This window comes from Corapipo altera, unplaced genomic scaffold (genome assembly GCF_003945725.1).
Source record: "Corapipo altera isolate COAL_440 unplaced genomic scaffold, ASM394572v1 201, whole genome shotgun sequence".
In the NCBI taxonomy this organism is placed as follows: Eukaryota; Metazoa; Chordata; class Aves; order Passeriformes; family Pipridae; genus Corapipo; species Corapipo altera.
The window spans coordinates 290,807-318,458 of NW_020884940.1; the positions used below are offsets into that span (position 1 = coordinate 290,807).

Here is a 27,652-nt window from a genome sequence, read left to right on the forward strand (position 1 = left end):
GGCTTTGATCAGACAGAATCAGGGGCAGGTTTTACTTTTCACATAATTTTCTGTATTAAAAAATACATCAGTGAAATCTGTTACAGGCAGGGACAGGACTACCGAGTACACAACGTCAATAGACTACTTTCTGATTTTATTTTTGTTAAATTACTTTCGTAACTGCTAAAAAAATAATTAAAAAACAAAAAAACCCAACCAACCAAAACAAAACAAAACAAAAAAAAAGGAAATATAATTCAAGGTTGTTGATTTTTTTTTTCTCTTGAAACTTTAGTGACAAGCTCAAATATCAGACCCCTGTTACAGAAGATGGATAACTGACCAGAGCTAGATAAAAACCATACAATTCTCTTCTTTAAAAATAGTTTGGGTTTCCAGTGAATTTGTGATCACTGGTCATCAGAAACACACGTCTAGAGCTTGAGAAAACAGAGCTACAGAGAGTATCTGATAATGTCCTGTCCTCTAAACACCACATGGGAGCTTTTCTCTTCTAAAAGACTCAGTAACAGCCAAGTCTTATTCCAATTTCCAACACTATGACTAAATCTCTTTGGGTGGGGTGGGAAAAAAAAACACACATGGTTATTTTCTACCACAGTTCCGGTGTCAGAAGTAATACTGCATCCTTTGCACAACACTGCCCGTGTTGCAAAGGTGGAAAGAGAAAGAGTGTGTGTGTATTTCTGTTTGAAATGACAAAGCCCTCTCCGGATTCACCTCACAAAATAACCCAAACAGCAGGAGGAGGGAAAGAGGAGAAAGGAAAAGCTGCCTTAAGGGAAAAAAACCTTCTGTGCACCACAGGATTGGCTGCACTGCATGGACAGAGTGCAGAGCTCCTGGGCTGGGGAAGGGACTGCACAGGGCCCAGGATCACCTGCTGTCCATCCCCTGGATCTGACCTACAGCACCTCTTCCAGCAGAGGAGAGCCTGGAGTGAGAGCCGGAGTCTGGCCTCCTGCGACCATCCCACAGCAGCCACAGTTGTCCATGTGGATGGCCAGTGGCTCCTGCCTTCCTAACACTTGATCCCAGATTAAAAAAAAAAACTAGAAGAGTGTATGTGTAGGTGTATTTATAACGGAAGGTGTCTGTTTGTCTAAACCTCACCCCTTTCTCTCGGATCCTCGGGAAGATCCTCGTGTTCTCTGGCAGCAAGGACTGCCAGCCAGCAGGCTGGGGAGTCACCTGAGCCACAGTCTAGCTCTCCGTGCCCAACAGTGTGAGGGGAGATTTTACACAACCATTTGCCTTAAAAATATCTCACAACTTTTAAAAAAATCCTAAACAGATAAAGGATTTATGCACCACTCCAATAGGTGAGTTCCACTTGGATTTGTTCCGAGGATTGCTCGGTGCCACAGGACGTCGGGTTTTGCAGCTTTACACAGCTTGCTTCCTTCCAGTTCCAGTTTGTACATCCACTGTGGTACAAAATCTGCCTGTAGGTGACATTTTCTTGGCCTATTTGATACACATTTTCCAAAGGCTGGACGTATTCACATTTTGGTGCTTCTGATGTGTATTCAAAGGAAAATACCCCGCTTCGGTGTTAGTCTGATAACTCAATGTCAGAGTCCTCTGATTTGACTTTGGCAAGTTCTTCGTGTACCTCCCTCACCATAAGAATCCGAGTTAACATGATGTCCAAGGTTCCTGGGTCTATGGGCAGTGTGGAATACCACATGGGGCTGTTGGGGACACAGGAGCGCTCGGGTTGCAGGTAGAACACATCACTCCTCTGCTTCACGCTTTCAGAGCTGCCAACGGAGAGAGAGGAAGCTTTAGGAACACTGGTCTGCATTCACAGTCTTAACTCATGAAAAATTTAAAGAGAACCAGCAGGGAAATCAAAGCTACGTTGAGACAAAATTACAATTTAAACAGTGTAATTTGTATCTTTTTCTTACATGTCTCCCTCGTTCCACTTAGGGAACAGTTAAATTGTTTCCCGGTCTCTCAGCATTAGTTGGTCATAAAGAAACAAAGAAAATCAGAGTGACTTCTTTACAGCAATGGTTCTTTGATCAGAGTGCAATCCAATGAATGGCACTAGCAATGGGATGATTGACTGATGCATTTGACATCCAATCTCTGAACGAAAATGGTTCTAGGATTCCAGAATTGACTTATATCTATGTCCTTGCTATAGTCTTCTTTCTAACTCCTAAATACAAGTTAATCTCATATCTCAACAGGTAAGAGTTATCAGTTTTACTTAATTCACACTCCTTCCTCCTTTTTTCACAGGAATTATGATGTTGGGGTATTAGTTACAATCTCCTCAAAAGAAGGAGAATGGGAATTCAGGGAAAGAATGCCATGGGCACTGTAGTAATGCCCCCCAGTCTACATTTACACCAAGAATTTATTTGTTTAAAGGATACATCTCTCCCTGTAATTCCACTCTTGACTCAACACCAGTAACAAAAAACACCTATCTGGGGGTCACAGCAGGGCTGCTGCTGGAATTCCTGTCAGGATGGTTCTGCTCACACCGAGGATCAGGAACTGGAGAGAGGAGCCACAGCACAGGCACAGAAGGTCTGGGTGGGCTCCTTGCCCAAATGCCTGTTCTAATCTACCCACAGAGCAAAAACCAGGTTCTGTCACTCACCATTTTGATAAGTAGAATTCATAAAGTCGGACTGGACACCTCAGGGGGTTTTCTGTGTTCTCAGCCATCTCCACTGCTGTTGGACTCTCCTCATCTTCACTGCGTTTCCTTTTGCCTACGGATAATTTATCTGGATACACAAAAGTGGCATCACAGAAGTTCAGTGGAAAAGCAGCATCCTGAGGAAGCAGCCCAGGTCCCTGAGCCCAGCACCCAGGGGTGACTCTGCACCACCCAAAGACACACTGGAACTATGAACTGAAGAGGTTCATAGGATCAAACACTTCCCTTTCCCAAACACAAATTAACTGAGAACAAAAATCTGTCTTTGCCTCTGAGGTCAACAGGAGAGTCCCTGCTTGGGTGCAAGCCCCTAACTGCTGTTCTCATCTGGGGCTGCCAGGTTTGTTCCCCACACAGACCCAGGACAAATCTGGGAATTAAAAAGGCACAGTGAGGGTCTGGACCTTGAAACCTCGAGAATATGGAAGTGCTGAGAAAAGGACTTCAGAAAAGGCCTTTAACTCATGCAGTAGTTAATAAAACTTCATGCAAGTCGAGGATGTTATAAAATACTATTAAACCAGTGAAAAATACTGGAAATGTCCAGGAGAACAGCATATGCATAGCTCTGCTTACTGAATAACACATTTTTTTCTCCCCAGTCCTTTCTAAAAAAGAAGCAGACAACACAATGAATTCTGTGATCCAGACAACACAAACCTGGATTGCCCAAACCCCGATGGTCAGAGAGCACTCACCTGATTCTACCTCTTGTTTTTGAAAGGGTGGGAAAAAACGTAAATATGTCATCTTAGTATTATACTTCAGAGTTCGGGTGCGCCTCATAACATGGGCAAAGGACAGTTTCAGGTGCTCACTGACATTCTTTAGTTGGAAGTATTTGGTGTTGAAGAATAGAAGGGTGTTCAATAAAACGATGGGGGAATATGCACCCAGCTGCTTACACTCCCACAAGTGTTCCTCTTCAATTCTTGAGAACATATAACCTGGAAAGAATGAGCAAAGAAAGAAAGAAAATAGTTATTTATGCTTTTAAGTCCTCTTTCAGCCAACCTATATTGATGAACCCTATATCAGGCCAAATTCACACCTATTATAAGCAATTTTAATCCAATTAAATCAGAATTCTCTATGCAGAAACACAGGAGGGACATGGAGAACCAAGCTGTGGAACAGCATGATGTTCCAACACCTGAAGGGAAGGATACAAAGGAACACTGCAGACACCAGCAGATCCTCGCTAAGTTCTAATTTCACTGTATTAAACCACAATCAGCCAACTCCAAAAATGTGTAATTCCTATAACACTGAGCATGAGAAAACATTAATTTATGACAGAGCTTCATCATGCAGCTACACCAAACAAAAGAATTGTCCTACCATTTGGAAGAATTGTAGGTTCCCAGATTTTCAGAAGTTTTGTAAGTTCAATCATGAACCTGGAATAGGGCTCAGTAAAAATGTTGTCTATTCTACCATTCTCAAATAGGTACTACGAGAGAAAAAACAGGGAGACACAGTTTGTGATTAAATAACATTGCAGAGAGGATACTTCAGGACACAACAGGTCTTGCCACTGAGAGTCTTTCCTGGGTAACCCCTCCCATGTAAACTTTTATATATTAGAAGAGCATCATGCAATTATTTTAGATCTAAAACATCCCACCCTACAGCAAACCTTTCCTATATATTAAATAGGACCAAAAAGGTTCCAAACCCAAAGGTTTGTGCCTAGGCAGAAACACCCAGCCCCCCACATGACATTCCTACAAGGACAGAAGAACTTGGTCACTCTAAGCATAAAAAAGTCAAGACAAATCAGTAAAATACAGAATTAAGACAAAGAATAAAGCACGAAAAAGATGCTCTTGCCTCCTCTACAAAACCCAAGCTGCTATGTGGGACTATGGATGTAAAGCATAAATAACCAGAGCAAGTTCTGTCTGTTCCCAGTATCCCCCTAATCCTTGGAGTTACCTGCTGAATTCCAAGGCACAAGTATAAGATGCTGTCAGGATCATATTTTTCTCCGTTTGGTCTCCGCACCTCTTGAATAAACTGGCACAAGCCAAAACTCAGCTCAGCAAAAGTGCATGAGAGAATGTCCTCCTTGAGCTTCACAGGATGAACTGGGGTCAGGAAAATCATTGGAACAATTAATTCAACAGATTAAACCTTCCCACATTCCTTATTATTTCACGTAGGCAGAGCTCCTGAATCTCCTCTCACACGTGAACGACCCTGTATGGGCTGACAAAGAGGTTTCCCCTCTCCAGCTGGACTCAGGGGAGTGAGAGCCTTGAGCATTTCCTAATAGTTCTGCACATAACTGAGGGCAGCAAATCTGACTTCTTAAAGGAAGAAGGAAGGAAGAGTTTAATGGGACACGTGGGGGATTTGGAAAGGGAAGCAGAGCAACCAGGAATCAATCAAATGATCTACAATGAAATCACCAGGCTTGGCTGCTCCACACTTTAAATAAAGTGCCTGCTTGGGAATAAGCAAGCAGGGAATCTTTCTGGGAGTGGGCACAGTTTCCTGGAAATAACTGTAATATTTACTTCCTTAGCCACAAGAAGAAAACAGTAACTCATGTGATTACTCCTCTTCTGGGAAATAAACCCCAGCTGCTCTCATGTAATGGCAACACAAATTCCAAATGAGAGATGAAAAAGCAGATCTCATCCTAATTAGAATTTTTCCCTCTGGGATCTTTCTTATACAAGTCCTGCCACGCTTTAGTTCTTTACATTGCACAAGTATTTATTATGGTTTGCTCTCTTCCTCACCATCCCCAAAAAGCTCAGTTCTATTCCTAACTTAAAATTCTCTGCTTGACTCTGAAAATTTGCCCACAAAACTCAGTGCAATGATGTAAGATCTGAGACCAGGGAAAAGGGGAGTCAGACACTGCCAAATCCCAGGACTGCTGGGCTTTTGTGAAAAAAAAAAAAAAATCCATCAATGGAAAAATAAAAGTGACATTTTATGTCATTATTATCTGTCACCCCAGTGAGACAAGAGGAGCAATGAAGTTAATTTCAGGCAGGTTGCAGCACAGACTTTTGGAATGTTTCTTTCCAGCTGTGAAGCCTAGAGATAAGGTGCTAAGATTTTGATGTTGTAGCACACAATTATTTTACAGCAAACAGTTCTGCTGACAAACAAATACCTTGGGAGTGCGCCAGCTACAGATGAAAAGGATGGGGCCAAGTTGGTGCTGTCAACTTAGAATTATGGCCTGATAAATCTATGACTCTGTACTAGCTCAGAAAAGCTCTGCAGCTGCATAAGAGGCATCTCTGCTACAAATGAAGAATCACTACATGCAAATGAAGGCAAATTGGGGGTTAAAAGACCAACATTTCTAATGTTTTACAGCCTGTTTTTAAAGTAAACAGATCACATAAGAATGTAACAGCCATGATTTTTAAATGCATGGAAAAATGTAAGACAGTATTCCACAAAATCTGTTCTCCATTCATGGTAAACCTCAGTGATACCTAATCCTAATTTTCACTCGAACAACATATCACGACGAGTGTTTCTGTTTCCACTGAGAGACAAATTCACCTGAAAACTTCAGGTCCCCTTGTTCCTCCTGTGCGTTTTTCCATTGGACCCAGTTTTTCCAGGCGTTTACCCCGTACATGTACTTCAGGGTCATCCCAGACACAGAGCACCCGGGGTAGGAGCCCTGCACGAGATTCCGGGGCTCCACAGCAACCACGGACTTCTTCCGTCCCTGCAGGCAAACCAGCACAGCAAAACAATCAGCACTGAACAGGCTCCTCATCCACGGATGCTCAGATTAGTGCATGTGATGTTATGATTTCAAATTCCAGTTGCAGAAGTGCTTCCTTACCCTTCTTTTTGGCTGTGGGAAGCCGTCCCTGTGTCTCCGCCTTGCCCGCGAACGTGACTGCAAACCCAGTCCTTTACTGAGAGGGTCAAATGAGTCTGAAGTCAAATCAACACCATGAAGAGTTTAATTGCATGATTTAGCAGCCCAGGTAGAAGTGTCACTGTCACTGAGATACTATGGAACACCTGACACTTGGCAATCACAGCTGTATATTCAAATAATGCTGACATTTGAATGACTAAGCAATCTATGCATTTTCTGTAAAAAGAAAGTAAATTCTCACCAGAAGCAAAAAGCCCCCTGAAACAGTGGATTTATTTATTCAGGCAACATGATCTTACCCCCCCCACTCACATGGATTACACCCAGGGACACAGAAGTGATGAGTTCAAAGGAGTCAAGCAAGGCTGCCTGCTACTCCTGTCAGGGGTTCTGCAGAATGCTGTCTTTAAAGATACCAGTAATATTTTTAAAGTAGCAATTTTTAGTAGAGCTGATCAATAACTGCAGCTTTAAAACTGCAGTTTCACCCCACGAAAACACACAGGCAGGCTGCTGGTGCAACACTCACGTAGAAAACTGTGTGTGCTTCAACAGGGCAGTGAGTTTTTCTTCATATTGCACTGACCTGATGGGAAATCTGCCTCCAGGTCCTGTTCCACATCCCCTTTGGAGAACTGCTTCAGCTCTGGCTCGGGCTCTGGCAGGGCATTGGATCTTAAGGCGTAGTGGTTCAGCTCCTCCTCCCAGCTGTGGGGGGTGGACACGGCCTCGGACTCCAGGTCTCCGCTGTAGGTGCTGCCCTGGTCTGTAAGGAGAGGGATCACAGACCATGGGAAAGGCAGAAACCAGGGGTTTGCCAGAAAAGATGTGAGAGGATCAATATCCACTTGTAAAAAAAAAAATAATATCTGACTGACCTTTCTCAAATATCTTGGGGTCCAGGAAGAGCTCGTGCTCAGATGTTTGAGATCCTTTGGAGAAAGAAGGAAATCTGTATCTACACATGACTGACAGCTTACAGGACTAATAGAAAATACTTTGGACACCAAAAAACTATGTATTAGCTCATAATATTAACACACTGATGTATCTTCTCCTTCACTGGAGTTCTCCCAACAGCTTTCTACCTTGGTCATGCTGTTGTAGGGGAAACAGAAATGCAGAACTAACCTATGCTTGTTTTTCCAAAGGTTGCCATCCCTCCCTGTTTGTTGTTTGAGTCATCTTTGGACAAATAAAGATATTCTGTTCATCTCTTTTCAGCTTGTTCAATTTTTACTATATGGGTTGGTCACTATCCAACACACTCTGACCTGCACCACCCTTCAAGAACTCACCATAAAAATCCTGACAGGAAAATACTGCTTTAAAACAGCTGCTCTGTCTTCTTGATTTTGGCTCCTCCTTCTAACACACGATGTACTGATCTGGAGATTACTACCTCTAGTAACCTGTTACTGTCAATACAAGTCAAATCAGCACCCAGGATGGGGGAAAGGGAGATAAATCTCTGTGGGAGAGAACCTTCCCCTCAGTGCATTTCATCTCCTTTTGCAAACCACCACCTACCACCATGAGAGTGTGTTTTTTCTCTCTCCGCATCTGCTGCAATCATTTCCGCCATCTGAAGGAGATCAGCTTCAAATGGATTCATGGAAACCTTTTCCTTGCCATCCTGAATATTTTCAATGATCTTATCAGCATTATCCAGGGTAGTTGGGAAGGGCATGGGAACTGGTATCTATGGAACACGTGGAAAATATCAGACCATATTTAGGGGTGAAGGGAAACAGCAAATACACAAGGGAGATTCCTCTCATTTAATCTTACATATATTTCATGACTATTGAAATTAATTTTAAAAATAACTCCAGATAGGACAACTTGTTCTGTGCTCTCCCTACAAACTGGCAGTTTTGTGTGATGATTTTTAACCAAACATTAAGCAATAGGGAGGGAAATGCCTTCAAGGACTCCAAGTACCGCCCGCATGAGCAGACACAACACCCAGTGACACTGTGCTGGGTGTGCTGGACACCAAACAAGACTGGAAACCACTGACTTCTGTAGTGAACTGCAGCATAACTTACAGGTACTGGCATCCCCAGGGGAACTGGTGTGTACTGAGTGTAGAGGTGGAGGGGCACTGGCACAAACACTGGTACAGGAACAGGTACCACAACGATCTGGGGCGGAACAGGCGCTGCTTCTGTTACACCAAAAACAGAACACACCAAAAATCGTCAGAAAAACAACACACAACCACCTGAAAACTAGTTAAGGTTCTAAAATACATTAAATAACACTCTGTTACATGAGTCATGTATTACTCTCTCAACTGCAATACAGACTTTTACAACAGGGGTAGGAGACCAGATACCCACCTGTCTGGCATTCTTTGTTTTGTGTGTGAGGTTTGCAGGAGGTGGCCTTAGTCTGTGTGATTGGCTTGCACAATAAAGCTTTGTTTTTTAGAAGCCTGGGTGGTTTTGATGATGGGAGCTTCAGGGCATCTGTCTGGGTACTTGCCTGTTTGGAAAACACAAAATCAGGGCAGAGTCGGTATCGCTTTGAGAGATAACATAAGAGTAGTGTTTGTTCTCTGCTGTGGGAGGTTGAACAATTTAAAACTCTACTTGCTGATAAAAATGATCATTTAAAAAACTACTGCAAAACGAGGTAATTTTGTTAACAGTGCAGTGAACAAATCTGCAGGAATACTGGGTTCCTGCAGTCAAATAACCACTATAAACTTTTGACCTTGGAATCTTACTGATGGCAAAGATATAAAAAGGAGTTAAGATACTTTTGATAACTAAAAGTCTGATACAGATACCTAAAAAACTGAGTAAAGTGATGTGAAACCACTGAATTACTTGAGAACCACAGACACCTCAAGAGCTACAATCTGACAGGCTTTGCCTTAAATCATCCAATCTGTCAGCAGACACAACAGAACTTTTATGCCATATAAGTGCTATTCATTTTTTAAAAAGCATCTGCAAACTGGATGAATTTTAAAGCCCAATCATAACCAGGGAAAGTAGTTCCAAAATGACAGTGCAAAACTCTTAAATACTTTACTTGTTACTGATACAATTTGGGTGAAAGAGAGAAAAAAAGAGTCTCTTGCAAAACTTACATCTCCTATTATTTTTGCTGTCACAGTAGGGACTGCACCTGTGAAGAAAAAAAACCCCATACAATAACCTGTGTACTTATCATCAAGGACCATAATCCATATTCTGCCAAGGTCAAGAAAAAGAATTCCAATTAAAACTCATTCCCTGTTTAGGCACATAAATTCAAGTCATTATTTACACCTATATAAAGGAAGAACAAATGCAACCACCTGCACTGACGTGAAGAATAATGAAGAAGTGGCTGTTGTCCTCAGTGAAAAAAATCCCTGAGCAAATATAAATGTTCAGGAATAGAGATTTAAAAGCACAGGCATCGTATTCAGCTGCCTTACCCTGTAAGACATTGTTGGAGTTAACAGTAGGCTGGGCAGCTGGGGTGCTTGCAAGGGACACCACGTTTGCTATGACAGGGGTTGAGTCCTTTCTCAAAGAAGGAGGGCCTGAGGAGGAGGCAGGTGCCATGGAAAGGTTTGCTGGACACAGTGAGCAGAAGAAAATGAAAATAAGCAGTAAGATAATCTGTAAAATAGCATTTCTGAAACAACAATCCCCCCCTTCAGATTTATCTCCAGGTGAAAAAGGCTGCTGTGAGAAGGGGATGAAGGTGTAAAGCTGCAGCATTTCAGTTTAAACAGGAGCTGGTTCCACAAGCAAACAAAGCAAGAGGGGGAAAAGAGCTCCCACCAGTGTAAGCAGCAGATGTGCACCAAGCTGAAAAGCTGACTGTGGCCTGGTGCACACTATAAACTTCCAGTTAATATACTTTATTGGTTTTGGGTACCTTACTGTTACAGCCACCATCACTCAGTGGGAGATTATGCCCCTCTTTAGGATCAGTGATATTCCTGCTTCTTGTTTCCCTTCCTCTTCCTGTCTTTGTGGGCCTTTCTTTCCCTTTGCCTTTCATTCCCTACAGAAACTCAGTTCCTGTTCCAGTGGGCTTCATTCCCACCCTCATTTCCATTCCACCTGCTCAAGGAAACAGTTACAGCCCTCATTAACCTTGGGAATGACACTTCCAAGAATCAACACTTAATGACACAGAAATGGGAACTCTTCCTATGCCCACAGGCTGCCCAGAACTGGCTGCTTTAAGTGCATATATGTGAGTCTGTATTTACAGCCATTAACTCTATTAATTTCACCACTTGATTGCTTTTGTTAACTGAAAACTAACATTCCATCATATCTGCTCTGTGTTATCAAGACAAGTGACATATTTAACATGTCTTCACCAGATCAGTACCTTTCACCCCAAGAGAACAGGCCTTTTTTTCATAAAAGTGTCTGAAAATCAAGTGCTTTTGCTTCATCTTCTCTAAAATTTGTTTGGCATATGAAGCAATTGCACCTCACACCTACAGACGTCTGAAACTGCCTCAAGTAAGAGAGATCTAAAGCTGAGCCCATCCAACAGCAACAGGCAAACTCCCCAGGAGAAGACAGATCTCAAAAAGTTCACTGAACTGAGTTTCCACCTAAACATCCATCTCAGTGTCACACACACCAACAGGCAGCACCACGCCCAGCCTGGGTTACCTGTGTTGTTTGGGGGTGGAGGGTCAGGAACACTTTGCTGTTTGCAGAACAGCAGAATACAAGGCAGGTTGCAAAAATGCTTCATCTCCCCTTGCCACTTGATGGACTCGCCGAGTTTGCCCTGCTTCTTACACCCATCACACTTTGCCATCTGGGAGAACAGAGTGAGGGATGAATTGAACACACTCGGAAGCACCAACGAGGAGCACGTGGACAAAAAAAACCCTCTAGTGGAGGATGTGACAACACTGCTTACCTGGTAAAACAGAACTGTGAATTTAGACATGCACTCCTCTGAGCAGAATTCCTCCGTTTTCCCCGCAAAGTGATTCTGGACCAGTTTGGGGGCAGTTTGTAAACAGTAACTGCACATTTTACAGTGGTTTCCCCAGCGTTTCGACAAGTCGTGTTTATAGAGCAGTTTACAAACTAAAAGGAAACAGCAAAAACATTCTTCAGCACCAAAAAGACAACCACTGAGCACTTCCAGTTCTTGTATTTAGTGATGTCTGTAGTAATTTGTTCAAACATACCATTAAAATGTTAAGTGTGAAGAAGGTTCTGTGTTCCTAAACCTAAAAAACCAGATTTCTAAACTTAAAAATATTAGATTTCTCTTAGTATCACCAATAATTTTAAGGCAAAACACTTGATTTCTCTGAGACAGGGTTCTGCCCTTTCTTACCTTCACTACAGAACGTTTTATCTGTGCCTGAGAATCTCACTGTCTCCTTGATAATTTTCTCAAACCTGCAGTATTCACACAAAGCCATCACACTGTTCTTTTTCTTATACTCATCACAGCAGGTCTTCCCACAGAAGAGGAACATTTTACCCTGCAACACAGCCAGAATGTTTTGGTTTCAATGTCTGAATCAGTCACATCCCAGATAATACATTTTAACTGTTAATAAAAACGCAGAAACATATTTATACCCTTGGAAATCAACAACAGACAGCACCAGCAAATGAATCTCCCCATTTAGTTTTACAATAAAGCAGAACTTTCTGCAGAAAACCCTCACCAGTGTGCTTTGCCCTTGGATTAAAAGGATCATCTCTGGGTCCAAGAGATGGGAATGTGTTTCTTTAGCCAGGCAATCATTTAGTTTGGGGTTTTTTTGGTATTGTTTTTTTTTTTCTGGTTTTAAGACCACAGAGCTCGTTATCAGCATTTAGTTTGATAATTGTTAAATAATACCAAAATCAGTTCCAAATCCCTCCATAGCAGCTCATAGTAAGCAACAGAGCAGTACTGACAGACCAGTGCATATAAACCACAATTCCTTGGATTTCTGCTGAGAAAAGAGAGCTTGAAAAGCCCTGATCTCGATTACCTTGTAGTCAAGCAGTTCGGGTTTGGTTGTAAACGATCTGCTGCAGTGCTGACACTTGAGTTTTACAAAAGGGCGGGTAAAAGTGACCTGCTGGCACTGGGCAGCCAGCCTCTGGAGCCCTGCAGCAGCTGAGGTGCTGGTGGAGCTGGGGGACACCGTGGAGGTGGTGCCAGCAGCCGACACCACCGTCCCCGAGGGGATGCTCACGATGACCTGACCCTGCGACAGCGGCACCACCGAGGACTTCAGCCCCGAGGGCTTGTTGAACAAGTTCTGCAGGGAAGCAAAGGAGCAGGCTTTATTTTACAAGGTTACATCTTTTACCCAGCCTCCCCTGACACTTCCACCACCGACTTAGCATTCTGTTAATTCAGCTAAGAAGAAACCCTGGAATGCCACACCTGAAAAGCCACCACGCAATTGTAGCTGCAAAAATTGCGTATGCTCCCATCCGACATGGCCAAGTGATACTGAGGGTTGGCTGAGGTTTTACAGCTGTTGCACTGAACTTGGACACCTGAGGGTGAAACAGAGAAGAAAAAAGTGATTTATGCAACATGAGGTTGTATCACAGATGATTTTGCACCGTGCATACAAGAACAGTCTGAATGATGAGCCAAGGTACAGAGAGAAGCCTGAGACGACATTTCTGCAGATTCAGAAGCAGACACTGCAGCTGCTGTGCCTGTTGCTTGCCAGAAATTTAATTAATCTCCCTGTATCCCTAGGATGTCAGCAAGCATTTTTCTATTTCCACAAGAAAAATAGCTGAGAAGATGTTTGCCTAGCTCCCTGCAACACTGGGCTGAGGTAACAAACTCATCATCCTGGAGAACAAGGGCAGAGGAGCCCCAGCAGTGACACGGTGGCCACAAGTGGCTGGGAAACCCACCAGCTGCACTTGCAAGAGCAGAAAACAGATTTAAGGTTGATTACCGTGTTTAAGCTCCCTAAACCCAAAACTGAAATGGCTGTGCTGTCACTGCTAAGTTTACCCATAGTAGAAAGTCCTTATTTATGTTCCCATCTCAGCACTTCCCTTATAAGCCACCCTAAAAACAGAATATCAGCCTTAACTTTCAGGACATATAAAGTCTGGGTATGAGCATTGTGAAATTAAGCTTCCAAAGAAGTAAAAGGACAAGCTTACCTGCAGAAGAGACTATTTTTACTCTGTATGCTGACAAACAGTTCACAGAGCAAAACAATTCCGTTTTCCCCACGTTATTTGTGCTCTCCACCATCTCGGCTGAAGATCTCAGAGATTTACACAGTGTGCAGGGTGTGATTTTAGCTGACTTCTGTGGGAACAGGGAAATGGGTCATTCGTTTCAATTTTTTTGAAAAATTTTTATTAACCTGGGAATTATCAGTAACATATAAAACATGTATAAAATGTGCTGGTGTGCTTGAAACCACACTCGTTTTACAGCTGTTATTTATGGTGCAGATGCACTTATTTGAGCTCTGGTTTGAGTTGCCTCCCCACCCCACTTTAACCAGTACTAGGTTGTCTGGGAGAAGGCCTCCAATGCAAACACCACTACAGGTGAGAGAAGCCTGACTTTCACAGACACATTTCTGTATTTAAGGTTTTTAAGGTCTCTAAGTTCAGAAAAAACTTTGAGAATTAGTACACCAGACTATTTTAGTTTGACAGCCTTAAAAATGCACTTTGTTCCATCACCAGCTATTGCAGCTGTTCACAGGACATAACAGAGTATAAGCTTTTAAGGATTTAAAAACACCCACAAAACCCCAGGAACTATCACAATCTACCTGACAATTGAGTTGAATGCTGTTTAAAAGTCAATTAAAAATAGATTAGACTTAACCTTATGGGCATTGAACATACTGTATTTTCAGGAGAACTATCATATATGGGGTTCTGATGTGTGATGCAAAAGCAGCATAAAATCCTTTCCAGCTTATTTAATTTCATTTCCAGATCTGTTTCAGAGGGCAGCTAATGTTGGAGGTAATTTTCTGGATGAAATACGTTTACCATGTGGGTTTTTTTTAATTCATTAGGCCTCTCTTGGCCTAAGTGGCCTGAATAATGGGACAGCAGAGTCAAGTCACAAAATGAAGTTACACTCTCCTATCAGAGGGCAATTTTTCCTAAAGTAATTGCATTAAGATAGGTCAGTCAAAAATAACTGAGCTATTAAAACAAATTAATGTTGCCTCAAATGGTCAGCTCTTTAAGAGGATACATTATAATAAAAAATAAATATAAAAAGTTTATAAATAACAATCATAATTATCAATTAATTATTACTTTTCCTCTCCACTTAATTTAAGGGTTACAATTTAATTAAATAAAAAAAAAATACTCAAACAGGGAGCATCTCAGAGACTGAAAACAGTCACAGTGGGTTGGGGGGTCCCACTGTGTCTTCTCCCACACTGGAATTCTCTGGTAGTTGGTTCAGGGGTAAGGGAAAAACAGAGCAATATGTCTGGGCAAAGATTTAGCAAATCCTCACCCCTGGAAGTGTTCAAAGCACAAGTACATGTGACACCTGGTGAGATGGTTTGATGGGCATCGTGACATTGGGTTGAAGGTTGGACTTGATGACCTTGGAGGGCTTTTCCAACCTTAACGACTCTGTTCCTCCATGAAATGGTAAAAGCAGTTACCTTAGACCAACCCAGTAACTGCCATAATCTACTAATACACTGGGTGTTTCTAAACACCCAAAATCTCAAAGACATATTTTCAGTATTTAGTCCAAATACAGAATCACAGAATCGCGGAATCCCAGACTGGTTTGGGGTGGAAGGGACCTTAAAGATCATCCAGTCCCACCCCCTGCCATGGGCAGGGACACCTTCCACTAGCCCAGGTTGCTCCAGGGGCAACTCCCAGGGATCCAGGGGCAGTCACAGCTTCTCTGGGCAACCTGTGCCAGGGCCTCCCAGCCCTCAGAGGGGAGAATTTCTCCCCAAACCCCATCTGATCCTTCCCTCTGGTTGTGGGAAGCCGATCCCCCTTGTCCTGTCCCACATACCTGCTTGTAGGCTGTCACACATATGGAACTGCAGAACTTTTTGGACTGTCCCTCTATCTGCAGGATGTGGCACTGCCCAGAGCCACTGTAGCAATACCCCCCACAGTATTCACAGCAGTTCATGGTCAGGTTGTTGGCCGAGCGGAACTGGGAGAAGCAGGCGTCGCTGCACAGCTTGTGCACCACGTTCTGGTAGTTCACCTCGTGCCTGATCTGGGGGGAGAGGGACAACAATCAGCAGGGACACAAGGAATGTGAGTGTTCACCCCAAAGACAGCGAGCTGTGCTGATCTAAGGAAATTCAAATGAAGGAATTTGCAATTACCACTGCGTTCTTCTGGCACATGCTGCACTTGCTGGAAATGCTGTTGGTGTGGATAGTGACAATGGGTTTCCTTTTCAGTTCATACGTGGACAGACAAGACTGGCTGCAGAAATCCTTACTGGAGTCCGTGTTATCAAACTGGGCAGTGATTACATCCTTTGGATTTAGAATTTCTCTATGGAAAAGGAAAAACAAACACAGAGATAAAGGATTAATGTTGTTTTTGTGTCAGCTTGCTCCCTCGCTCCTCCTGGAGACTAAACATTCTCCAGCACAGGCTGGATCACAGAATGGAGCCAGATCAAAAAGTCAATTTTTTTTTTAGAATCTAAGGAGATATTTGGCCTTGAATACATTAATTCACCCATGTTTTGCTTCATTTTAGGGATTCATAAATCTATCTTCCTCCAGAAGAAATAAAGCATAAAATACCTTTGGAGAATGTACTCTTGTTAGTGGTTTTGAGAGTGCAATGACATTTTCCAGTGGCAGGAAAATGTAGGACCTTTTGAAATACAGTTTCTCATATTTGGCTCATTTAAATCAAAAAAAGACACTCTTCATCACAGCGGCTTTTAAATGTGTGAATGCAACACCCAATTAAGGCAATGGAACTGGCAGCAGACAGAGCAATTAACAGGGAACAGCTCCAGCACCAGTTTTTGAAGGGACGTGTAAGAGGAGCAGCGAGAGGCGCAAAACCAGCACCGAAGGCTTTCATTATCTGCCCGAACATCAATTATGACTACAACAAATTAAGGCATTGTCCTACTTCGAGCAGCTTGAGCAGGTTTTCTTGGTAGAAGCTGGTGGGCGAGAAACTGGAGTGGTGTATCCAGTGAGGCACAGTGTGGAGCAGAAGAGCTGGGTCGAGCCTTTCCTCTGGTAGGCAGTTTGCCCCTTCTGCAGGACTTTTTTACAGCCAGAACAGGAAACCCGAACAGCTGTGCTTGGAACTGAAGGGAGCATTTTGCTCATGCCAGAGGATGCCACAGCAGGCTGGAAACCTGATGACAGCTGTGGAGCTAAAAAAAAAACACAACCACACAGAGGAAACACAGGGTAAGTGTTACGGATCTATTACACAGAACTCACTCTGTGCAGGGGCAAGCACAAGGCTCGTGACTTTATTTGGGTTGTCAGGGTCTAGAGGAGAATCAAATAGCACATGAACTCTCCAGAAATACATGCCCTGTGCTGGGTTTCTGCATAGCAGATTTTTTTTAACTACTGCTAAGATGGAGAATGCACTTTCAGCATCCCTTTCATGGAATCATAGAACGCTGTGGGTTGGAAGGGACTTTAAAGTTCATCTAATTCCAACCCCTGCACCATGGGCAGCGACACCTTCCACTAGTCCAGGTTGCTCCAAGTCCTGTCCAACCTGGCCTTGGACTCTCCCAGGGATGGGGTAGCCACAGATACTCTGGGCAACCTGTGCCAGGGCCTCCCCACCCTCACAGGGAAGGATTTCTTCCTAACATCTAACCTAACCCTGCCCTCCTTCATCTTAAGGCCATTTAACACATTCAATTCTCCTTGTATTTCACACTCAATTTTCCTATGCCTCAAAAATACAATTCTTTCATGATCTCAACTTCATTGTCTCTAAACCAAACTAGTTCTTTATTCCTACTGGGGTCAGACATAGGAAATGAAATGCAGAATAAATTGCAGGACTATTTGCAAAGGTGACATATTTTACAGGTTTAAATGAAGTTAGTCTTGCCTATTCCTTACCAACAGGATTGCCACTGACTGAAAATACAGCACTGATTTTCAGCTCCCCTTCCTGAGATTTTGGCTGTTGGCCGTACTCCTAAAACAAAGGGAAAGGAAAAGGAGAACAAATACACACATGTAATCACAGGTTACATGACTGCCATTCTTTCACAATGCTGCATTGAACCCTAAGGAGGAGTGAGTGTCCTAAGCCAGGTGACAGTTCTGCTGCCTGAGCACCACACACAGAGCCTGCTCAGAGGGTCCCAGCAAACCACACCTGGGGGGTGCACGAATGGAGAAGTGGGGCTGCCCTCTCCAGCTGTACTCCAAGACACCTCAGAATTCAGCCAAAGCTTTAGGAAATCTCTGCTTTTCACTCACACAAACTTTCCACCTGGAAGTGCTCTGCAGCCCTGGCCCCTGTCCTGTGAAACAAGCTTTATCTTCACATTCATGGAGGACAGCAAAGAACAGAGCTGGGACCTTGTTGAGGGGCACTGTATTAACCAGGAGTCAGGACCATGGAGCAGCCAAAGGTGAAGCTTGGCAGCAGATCAAAGCTGGCACCATCAGAGCCAGACCATCACATCCCTGCTCAGCCTGGGGAACCACCTCACACTGGGTGCAGGATGAGCAAATCCCCAGGGACAGCTGCCTGTGGAATAGCTGACAGGCTGTAAATGACTGGTTTTGTCCCCTGCAGTTCCTCCTGACACCACCACGCTTCCTGCCCCTGCTCTCCCTGGAAATCCGAGCCAGAAAGTGGCTTGGAACACTCTACATGGAAATCTTAATAGGCTGAAAAGCATAATCTCTTGGAACTACAGAGATGACAAGATTTAACCTCCTTACAATTATCTGGGAGCAGTGAGTTGGGGTGGCATGTTCTGAACTCCCAGCTCTGCCTGGCTGCCAAGGAAGCCACTCCAGAGTCACTGAGCAAAGGGAAACCCTCCCTTCCCAGTGACAGTTGAGCTGCTCCCCCAGCCTAAACCAGCTCCTAAAAATCCCACACCAACCTCCACACAGCACAGAACACTTCTCTTACTCCCAGGGGAAGCTGAAAGTCTCTGCTCTAAGACAACCAAACTATTTCTCAAGAGGTTTCCCAGGAGAACAGGCAGTGGTGTTCCCTGATCATGTGAACCATCAACTGAAACACTCACATCTCAGCTAAGAGAAGTTCTAAGCTGGGTATGGGTGAGCTGTGAGGAGATTTAAAGCACCATTTTTATTATTATTATCATCATTATTATTATTTAAAGACACAGTTACTTGCAGACACAGTTTTTTAAGCATTTTAACTGCAGTTTTAGTCAATACTAGGAACAGAAATGGAGGCAAATCCTGACATCAACTGTGCATGATCAAGCAGTTTCACAGCAGTGTAGCAGTGCTGAAAGCCAAAAACCTTCAGCTCCAACTATTGGTTATAGCAAGAAATGCTCTTATCTTTCAGGAAATATTAAAGAAACCCACACCCCCTCCCCCATATTAATTCCAATCTAAAGCAAAACAAAATGAACTCAGTTCTCCTACTTTTCCAGTATCAGGCAGAGTTGATAATCACAGGATTTTACTCCAGGAAGGAATATTTTGAACCATACGATATTTGACATTTAAATTCTTCAAGTCTTCATTTTTACTTATTAACATGATCTTTGATAACCACAGACATCTCGCCTTGCATTCCACACAAATCCACACAGCAGATGCCATCTTGGGAGGACAAAAGAAGAGACAGATTTAACTACCCTACACGTGGTTTGACATCCTATAGGCTTAAGGAAAAATAAACCCAAAACAATCCCCCAGAGACTGAAATCAGAAGGGCAGTGAAATCTGAAGTTGCAAACAATTTACTTCTTTATTAAGAGTATTACGGGGAAAGAAGAAAAACTGCTGGGAAGACAGGCCCAGAGAGCAGAGGAGGTTTAGCAGAAGGACACAGAGTGATGCTAAAAACTAATGCCTGCCCAGGAACACCAACACTGCCGTGTCAGTGCAAGGGGATGGATCACTTTGGGAAGCTTTGCACACCTTTAACACGTGAAGTCTGGCAGGTGGCCCAAAGATGAGCAGTGAGGAGACAGGAACTGCAGCCCAGCTCGTGTCCCTGGTGTCACACCCAGAGATTGGCTGGAGCTCAGCAATCCTGGCCCCAGCACCACTCACTCCCAGGGCAGACCTTCTCCAGGCTGCAATTACTGAGTTTTCACTTGCATCATCATAAAAAAATGTCAGTCTCCAATGAGAATTAAACAAATGCTTAAATTGACCTTACTGATGTGTAAGTACTTAAATATTTTGCTAAGACCTCTAAGTGTTAATTTAAAACAAGAACAACGAAGCACTGTGCTTGCAAAGATATCCTTTAAGGGAAGAGCAGGAATAGCACTGTTTTAACTCACATCTCTAACTGTGACTACTCACAAAGTATTCAACAAAATGTGATTTACAGTTTATTTCCTAGTTAGACTGTGATAAAGTGTCTACATTGCCACAGATTTAATAACAGAAGTTTTACAGCACTTGGCTTTGTTTCCAACTGAAAAGCAAAACATTTCCAGCGACAAGGTAAAAAGACATCAAAAAGTTAGGGGGGGGTTGGGTTTTATGGTAGTATAAGAGGGAAAAATCCTTCTACTAAACTATGTTCTTCAAGTTAAATTTCGGTCAACAAACCAAATAAAGTGCTGAATTTATGTTCAGCCTATGCGGTCAGTGTCAGACCAAAATGAGAAATGCGACGGGAAACTTACCTCAGAATTACCAGGTTCATCTTTAATTTTGTCTAACAGTCCCTGCTGTGGGGCCATAGCTTTATCATATTCGTCATCCAAAGGCTCCTCCTTAATTCTAATATTTCGTGCAAAGGAATTCCCCAGCTCTTGTCCAATAGATTCCTTACTAGAAAATAGGTAGCTAGACTCCTGAAACAATAATATGAAAAAGAATTCACCCTCCTGCATCTGCCATGAGGAGTTGGGCTGCTGCCAAGGGGAGTTTGTGGTGCAGACCAAGAGATTTGGGTCCTGCCACTGGAAGGTGGGAGAAGTGCTGGGCAGCAGCTGCTGCCTCGACCTCCCTGCAGCCCCCTCTCTCATCCCACCCCCAATCCTTTCCACTCCTCTGGCCGAAGCAGAAGCCACCCAGCTCTCTAAGTTGGTTGTCTGGGAGTGTCTCCTGTGGATACAGCTGTTCCCTGGCTCATGTGGAAAAAAGGCAGCAGGTCAGGTGGATGCATCCAGGTCTAGATTCGGCTCACGGGTCACTCAGACCACGCTGAACAGGAAAGTGGCTACCAAAAGAATCCTCAATCCAAACAGAGGCTCAGTAAAATTTTACAAAATTACAGGCACTGTTTAAGCAGCACAGATGTCTAAGAGTCAGAAGATCGGTTTCCTTGACACTCAAATTTACACTCAAATACAAAATACGTATTTTTTAATTATTCCAGCACATTGCTGCACTTGCAAAAGTGGTTGAAAGGTCTGTAGCTTACCCTGAAGTTAGTTTCTGGAGTTTGTGGCGCTAACTGCGTCCGTAATGTTTCTTCTACTTGATTATGAACTGAGGAAAACATATACATTAAATAGAAATGAATACAGGTTCCAAGGCATTTCCTTTCAATCAGAGTCTCATCCTGCTCCCCAACCCCAGAGTCTGACAGCACCTCACCAGTATTAAACTACTCCCTCTCTCCTCCCTGCAAGAGAGATGGCAATCCCTAAAGAGAATTGACCTTTTTTTTTACTATTCTATTGGATCATTATTTCCCCATTCCAGTAAAATAGTTGTAAAATTCCAAGGTGAACTGTTCATTCAGAATTTTCCACACCCCAGCAGGTTCTGAACTCTCCCCTGTTTTGACATTTAAATCCAAAAATACTTTTCAGGGCAACATCTTTCAGCTTCTTCTTTGCTGTTCTGATCTTTATTCTTTTTCCCCCTTCTCATGAAATAGCAGCTTCTGCTTTTTTTAAAATATATCTTTTAAAAAACCTGGATTTGCCTGGATACTCAATGCTACCCATGAACATTCACCATTCCTGTTTCAACTACTGACTACCTGCAGAGGATTTTTAACTGTAGGTATTTACAATTTTCTCAAATACATATTTTGAAGAGAAATACTCTCCCCTTGACTTCTAACTGAAGGTAAAAACAAAGAGACATCTTTAACTCTTCTTTATTTTAAAAACATCTCTATTGCTCCTCTCTCACTGGTGCCACCTGGAAGCACTGACTTTAAGATGCTGTTGCTGAACATATCGAGTGTAAAGCTCAGAACTGTGGATGTGGACAAGCAGCCAGGAGGCCCTCACGTGCTGGCTCACCCTCCCTCTGCTGAACAACATCAAATCACGTGTTCCAGCCTGGTTATTCTTAACTCCTTCATTCACTGTTCTGCTCTTTCAGAGCTTGGGAAGCCAAAAATAACCGTGTGGGCAGCGAGACTACGGTGACTGTCAAATGAGAAAGGGTTTCCAGGCATCTCTGCTTCTCTCCATGTTGGCTGGACAAGGTCCAAGACATGAGTGTTTGAGGAAGAAGGAGAGCAGTCTCCCAGGAAAAGCAGATCTCAAGCTACACTCTGGCTTATCTCCTGCAGACACTAATACCTTTCTAGCAAGCTTTTCCCTGATGCTACTATCAAATCCATCCTGCTTTAAATATCTAGACATTAATGAAGAACTGGTACTTTGCTGAAAGAAACCTTTACTGGCCATCAACTTAACCTAAGCTTCACCAGCTGTTCTTTGAAGGAGTTCCATGGTCTATTAAAAAAACAGTGAGAAAAACCAAAAGGAAGCTCGAATTGTCACCCAGTTTGGTTTAGGAAACCACAACAACAAAGGGTATGTTGAGGGCTCTGTAACAAGCTGTGGAGGATGAGACCTCCCCTAATGCTCTGCAAATCCTCCTCCTAACCAGAGTTCATTGGATTTCAGGGTTCTTCATAAATGCTCTCTACACATGGCTCTGCCTGTTCTCTTCACCAAGGTGATGTTTTCAATAACTGCCCCTGTTGCTAATTCCTCTCTAGTTCTTTCTTCCTCTGTGCTGGGCAGCCAGGTCTACGATGGCAACAGTTACCTGCTTTGTCAAGAAAACTGCTTTTCAACCTAGAATCCATATCTTTAGGGATTTTTTCCAACCGTTTCTCACGTTCTTGAAAATGTCCTTCTCTATTCTTATCCTTTGCTGAAAAAGTCTCTTTGCCGTTATCTCGTGTTATGCTAAAATCCTTCCGATGGGATTTAAATACAGGGCCCTGCTCAAAGGGGGAAGGGAGATCCTTCTGGATTGCATTCTGCATCTGAATTTCCTTCTCGCTGTCCAATTCATGTTCTGAAACTCTCTTGCCCTCTTCCAGATGATCTTCATCGGGAATTGCTGAAGAAAGAGTGTCTTTTGGAGTGAAATTCTGCTCCTCTTCGTTGTCACTCCCAATAACAGGTATGCCTGCAAGATCCCCAGAGTTCAGAAAATAATCATGATCATCACCCTGCAGGGAGTTCTCAGCTCCTGTTCGATTCGATATCCCGTAAGATAAGCTGTCCAGGGCAGGTGTTAAGTTGTCAGTGTCCTCAGACATTTCTGCATCCAGAATTTCACCACCTAGGGAGAAAAAAAAACCCAGTGAACATTCAGAAAACCGACCAACTTTATGTGTTACAAAGGAGGAGGGGGAGTGTCCTTTGCTAATCTGGCTGATGCTGCAATTCCTGGAATACTCTCAGCCTTCTTGGGCCAACATTGCTGCTAAAACATTGCTGATGGAGACGGTTCAGTTCCCCTCACCACTCTGAAGCAGAAGCTGAACTGAGTAAAATTAACCAAAGCAAGAAAAAACATTAATTTCCACTCATCTCACTTGAGGAGAAGGGGCAGCAAGGGCTGGGAAAAGGGCAAGACAGTCTTGTTCAGCAGCAATGATACTTCCAGGAAATGTTTTGTGAAACCTTAGAGAAATAAACAGAAATACTTACATTTTTCTGTAATATCAAACACAGCATCAGATTTATCTTCAAACTGTAAAAAAGGAAAGCACTGTGTCATTATCTTGGTCAGCTGCCATGTACTTTGCTAAAACACATCTGATCAAAGCCAACCAGAAGGATACAATTCCTCCTCCTTCCTTCCTTACCCCAAGCAAATATTTGTGAATTAAGACTGTTACCTCACTGAGAAGCCACATTAACAAGTTCAGAACACATAGAAAAGGTACACAAGGAAAATTCAGAAATTTTTCAGAGTTGCTTCCCAGAGGAGAGAGGGGAGGGAAGGGAATGGTAATTTCCTCTTCTATGTGAGACACCAGGTCAAGGCCACACATCTGCCCTCCCTGATGCTCCACGAGCCTTCATTCCCTCTGAACATTAAAAATGGAAAACCAGGAACACATGCAGCTTCCACTGCCATGGGCTGCACATCCAAGGGTTTCCCCTCTCTGATAGGGAATGTCCCCTTTCCAGGAACAGGGAAATGTGAGGCTTCACTTCCCCACAGGCACAAGACAAGGTGTGTCAGTGTGAGCAGGGGCACAGCAGAACCAGCTGATGGCTGAGTGCTGCACAAACATCTGCTGGCACTGAGCACCCTCTGGCAGATGTTAAAGTTGACAGCATGCTTGGATGCTGCCTGGAGAAGCATAATTAAAGTTTCCTTCAGAAAGTCCCACTCACCAGCAGCCTTCCTTTCTGCCCAAGAGATAACAGTAATTCTTTTAAACCCTCTCTCTGTTCTCTGCGTCGACAGCTCTACACGTTCTGTCCTGGTAGATCCTGCTCACACTGCAATTCTTAAGCCATCTTAAGGAAAGTAATGGGATTTGATAGCAAAGGGATGAGCCTTAATTTCATTTAACTCAAGTCATGTAGTTGATAAATCCAATATTCCACAGGACTATGATGGGAACTATCAGTTTGGCAGCAGCCAGCTTTGGGAAAGGATGACAAAGGACACTGTCCTGGGGGTCACTTGATGGCAAAAAGTCCATCAGTCCCTTTCCAACACCACTTGCAGGCCTACAAAGACAAGGTATCTCCTTCAGCTTCACTGGACACACGTGGAATAGTCAGGACCTGTCCAGCATGGTGAGTATCAACTTAACTGGACACTGCACCAAAGTTTTCTAGTTTCTCTGAGCAGATACTTGAGGCTGGAAAAGTGAAATACAGAACCACACTTCCACAAGTCTCTCTGTAACCATCTACAGGGGAAAAAAAGGGTAAGGAAACACCTCCCAGGAAGGTTTGCAAGGCCTGTTCCTGCTGTAATGATCCCAGGAGTGTCTCCAGAGATGCAAGTTTAATGTTGATCTGGAAGTCCATTCACAGTCAACTAAGTTTACACCAGTGTAAAATTAATGCCCATAAATATTGGATATCCTCAGTGCTCACACAAGCTGCTGAGGACAAGGACAGTGGTGGTGGGCTGTGTTAGAGAGGAACATGAAAAGGAACTTGTTGCCATTTGATAATGAGATCAGAGCATGAAGCTTTGGGAGGCAAAAACAACAGCCCAGGTCCTTGTCTCCACCCTGACCCTCCTCGATCCTTTTCTTGCTTCCTGCCCGAAAGTGTCACAACAGAATTTGGTGGTGGGATGGAGGAAGTTTTCAGTTGAGATGAATCATGAGCTCATCCTTTCCTCAGAGCAGATTTCTATCAAAGTAGTTCTTTAACTCTTTCGAGATCCAGAGTACCTGTGGGAAAGTGTTCCAGGTCCTACACAACCCTGGTTGCCTTATACATCCAAACCCTACACATTCCTCCTCCTCCTCTGGTGATAACAAATCTTTTATCAATAGGTGACAACCCCAGGAATGCTGCTATTAAAAAAAGGATACATTTTGCAGTCTGGATCTCTCTAACTGCTTCATTCAAAGAAAGAACAACATGCAAGTCAGCACAAGGCACCACCTGCAAGAGCATTAGGGACTCCCATAAATATTTTGGACAAGTTGGAAAACATTTACAATCTGCCTGGAAGGAATCCAAGAAACTTCCCAAAAACAAAGTCATCCCAGGAGAAAAAAAACAACCCTATTTTGTTTCTTTTTCTTTTGTGAGGAGAGATCATCTTGGATAGTTTCTTCCTTTAAAAGGTTTTTTGGTACAGAGGAAGATCTGTGTCTGTGCTCAAAGGCTTTCCCTGGAAATATTTATAAACCAGGAACTCCAGCATCTGACAACACCAGCAGCCTTATCCAAGCCTCCATCTAGGATGGTGAACAGCATCAGAACTCCCACATAGTGTAAATTCACAGGGAGGAAACCAGGGGAAGTGTTTGGATGATTGTGTGTGTGTGTATGTGTCTATATACCCCTAAATATACACATATCTATCTATATATATCTCCCCAATAAATTACTCATTCCATAAGTCTACAACTGGACTATCCCTGAAATGAGAGCTCATTTTTCTCCTGCATTAGTGTGGGGTATTCTCTCAGTTATATACACGTGTAGGCCCTTCCTCATTCCTATTACAGTCTTGTTTATTGCCATCTCAGGAGGAAATTTTGGATATCAACTGTTACATAAAAATATATCACTTTAATCAATCATATCAGTTGGCTTTTAACTGGATTATGGTCTTGTACTACACAGAAATGTAAAAAACAATGCCCAGCTTACTATTTGTATATAATTCCATTACAGTTCTGCAAGGCCATTCCCTCTCTCACACTTCCTCCTTTGATTAGCCACCACCCCCCTTAATTCCCTTGATTTCTTCTGCCCAGATTTTTTAAGATTTGGTGAGGAGTGGAACAAAAACACTCGAGGGGCAAACATGGAACTGATGGTGTTTCCTCTGGGTCACTTTTGACAGAGCTAAGAAGAGGCACCTCAGTATCCCACAGTAACTCCTTGTTAACTACAGAAGGGAAGTATCAGGAACTGAAAGTTTTCAGTTAAAATACTGAGGCTTCAACTCCTCAGCTCAGTCCTCAAAACACACTTGCAGTTGTAAAACAAAATTCAAGAGTATAATATTTTAAAACACCTTCATTCAATTGCTTCGGTCCACATTTTGCCAGAGAATAATAATAATTAATCAGATTTAGTGCTTTTAAGCAGTAAGGATTCCCTGAGAGTTTAAGACAGAACAGTTTATGTTTAGTATCAAAAAAATTAATTGGTTTAGGCTATATTTTTCTTAGTGACTGTCTCATTAGCTAGCACTGCACACAAAGCAGTGCTCTGCCTACTCAGGCTGTAAAAACTAAATATATGAACAAAATAAATGAAATAAGAACACAGAAATGGTGCCAAAACAATGAGGTATTCCCTGGAAGCAATGTGACTTGCTTTAAATTAATTATACATAAAGACAGCATTGCTTTCATTAAAAAAAATTAAAATTCCACCAGATATATCCTTATTTTTTATAGATGTACATGAGACTCCTGGGGTACAGTGTCACAGCCTCAGCACCAACCTGCCTTTGCTGGGAGCAGGGGACAGGTCACTGTTCACACTTCAACACAATGAGCTAATTTGAAATAACTAAAAACCTGCTCCAAACCTCGACAGCGTTCAGTGTTGCCATGGCACCCACAGATCAAACAAATAACAGATTATTTCTGTGCAATCTGAAGAGAGAAGCTGCCCACAGCTATACTATCGCTCTGTATGCAAAACACAGAATTTCTTTCAAAAATAAGCAAAACAGTGTAACTCCTTTACATACACAGACACACATCTTTCTAGCAAGCCTCCTGAAGTTTGATCCTAGGCTCTACTGCATCCATAAGCGAACTGTGGAAAGGAAGCAGATGTTAAGAAAACTGCAATTAAAAACAGTCAGAGATGATTCTCAGTCTGCCTGTAGTTTCCTTTTCCCTCTGTTCACAGCATCACCCCCGCTCTAGAATCCATTCAAGAGATAAGAAAGACAGGGTTTAAAACAAACAAGAAAAGAAAATTAGAAAGTAATTTAAATTGCAATTGCTGCTCTCCGAGGCAGGTGGGGTGAGCTCAGGAAGCATCCCCTGACCCTTCCCACATGACACATCCCTGGCAGGGCTGCCAGGAATCCA

The 27,652-nt window shown here is 43.0% G+C and overlaps 1 protein-coding gene across 8 annotated transcripts in view; it reads right to left on the reverse strand.

Annotated features, from left to right (window-relative positions):
• The window catches only part of ZMYM4 (zinc finger MYM-type containing 4), a 33,048-nt gene continuing 5,396 nt past the window's right edge, over positions 1-27,652 (reverse strand). The window contains exons 1-31 of one of the 8 annotated variants that reach the window (XM_027661413.1): positions 27,304-27,652; positions 25,457-25,529; positions 24,291-24,406; positions 23,595-23,637; positions 22,699-23,223; positions 21,104-21,171; positions 20,361-20,531; positions 17,614-17,692; positions 16,646-16,898; positions 15,874-16,048; positions 15,549-15,761; positions 13,685-13,835; positions 12,936-13,051; positions 12,535-12,807; positions 11,883-12,033; positions 11,454-11,626; positions 11,198-11,348; positions 9,991-10,131; positions 9,658-9,695; positions 8,900-9,044; positions 8,606-8,724; positions 8,085-8,256; positions 7,433-7,486; positions 7,141-7,320; positions 6,513-6,607; positions 6,221-6,392; positions 4,625-4,776; positions 4,028-4,139; positions 3,385-3,633; positions 2,624-2,753; positions 1,286-1,766 (exon numbers count right to left, since the gene is read on the reverse strand). The exon at positions 27,304-27,652 is cut by the window's right edge and continues 97 nt beyond it. In XM_027661413.1, coding sequence (XP_027517214.1) covers positions 1,559-1,766; positions 2,624-2,753; positions 3,385-3,633; positions 4,028-4,139; positions 4,625-4,776; positions 6,221-6,392; positions 6,513-6,607; positions 7,141-7,320; positions 7,433-7,486; positions 8,085-8,256; positions 8,606-8,724; positions 8,900-9,044; positions 9,658-9,695; positions 9,991-10,131; positions 11,198-11,348; positions 11,454-11,626; positions 11,883-12,033; positions 12,535-12,807; positions 12,936-13,051; positions 13,685-13,835; positions 15,549-15,761; positions 15,874-16,048; positions 16,646-16,898; positions 17,614-17,692; positions 20,361-20,531; positions 21,104-21,171; positions 22,699-23,200 — 4,443 coding nt within the window. In that variant the 5' untranslated portion in view covers positions 23,201-23,223; positions 23,595-23,637; positions 24,291-24,406; positions 25,457-25,529; positions 27,304-27,652 and the 3' untranslated portion in view covers positions 1,286-1,558. Of the gene's footprint in view, positions 1,767-2,623; positions 2,754-3,384; positions 3,634-4,027; positions 4,140-4,624; positions 4,783-4,912; positions 4,992-6,212; positions 6,393-6,512; positions 6,608-7,140; positions 7,321-7,432; positions 7,487-8,084; positions 8,257-8,605; positions 8,725-8,899; positions 9,045-9,657; positions 9,696-9,990; positions 10,132-11,197; positions 11,349-11,453; positions 11,627-11,882; positions 12,034-12,534; positions 12,808-12,935; positions 13,052-13,684; positions 13,836-15,548; positions 15,762-15,873; positions 16,049-16,645; positions 16,899-17,613; positions 17,693-20,360; positions 20,532-21,103; positions 21,172-22,698; positions 23,224-23,594; positions 23,638-24,290; positions 24,407-25,456 lie in introns of those variants that run through there. The other 7 variants (XM_027661414.1, XM_027661420.1, XM_027661418.1 and 4 more) reach the window with 7 other exon arrangements.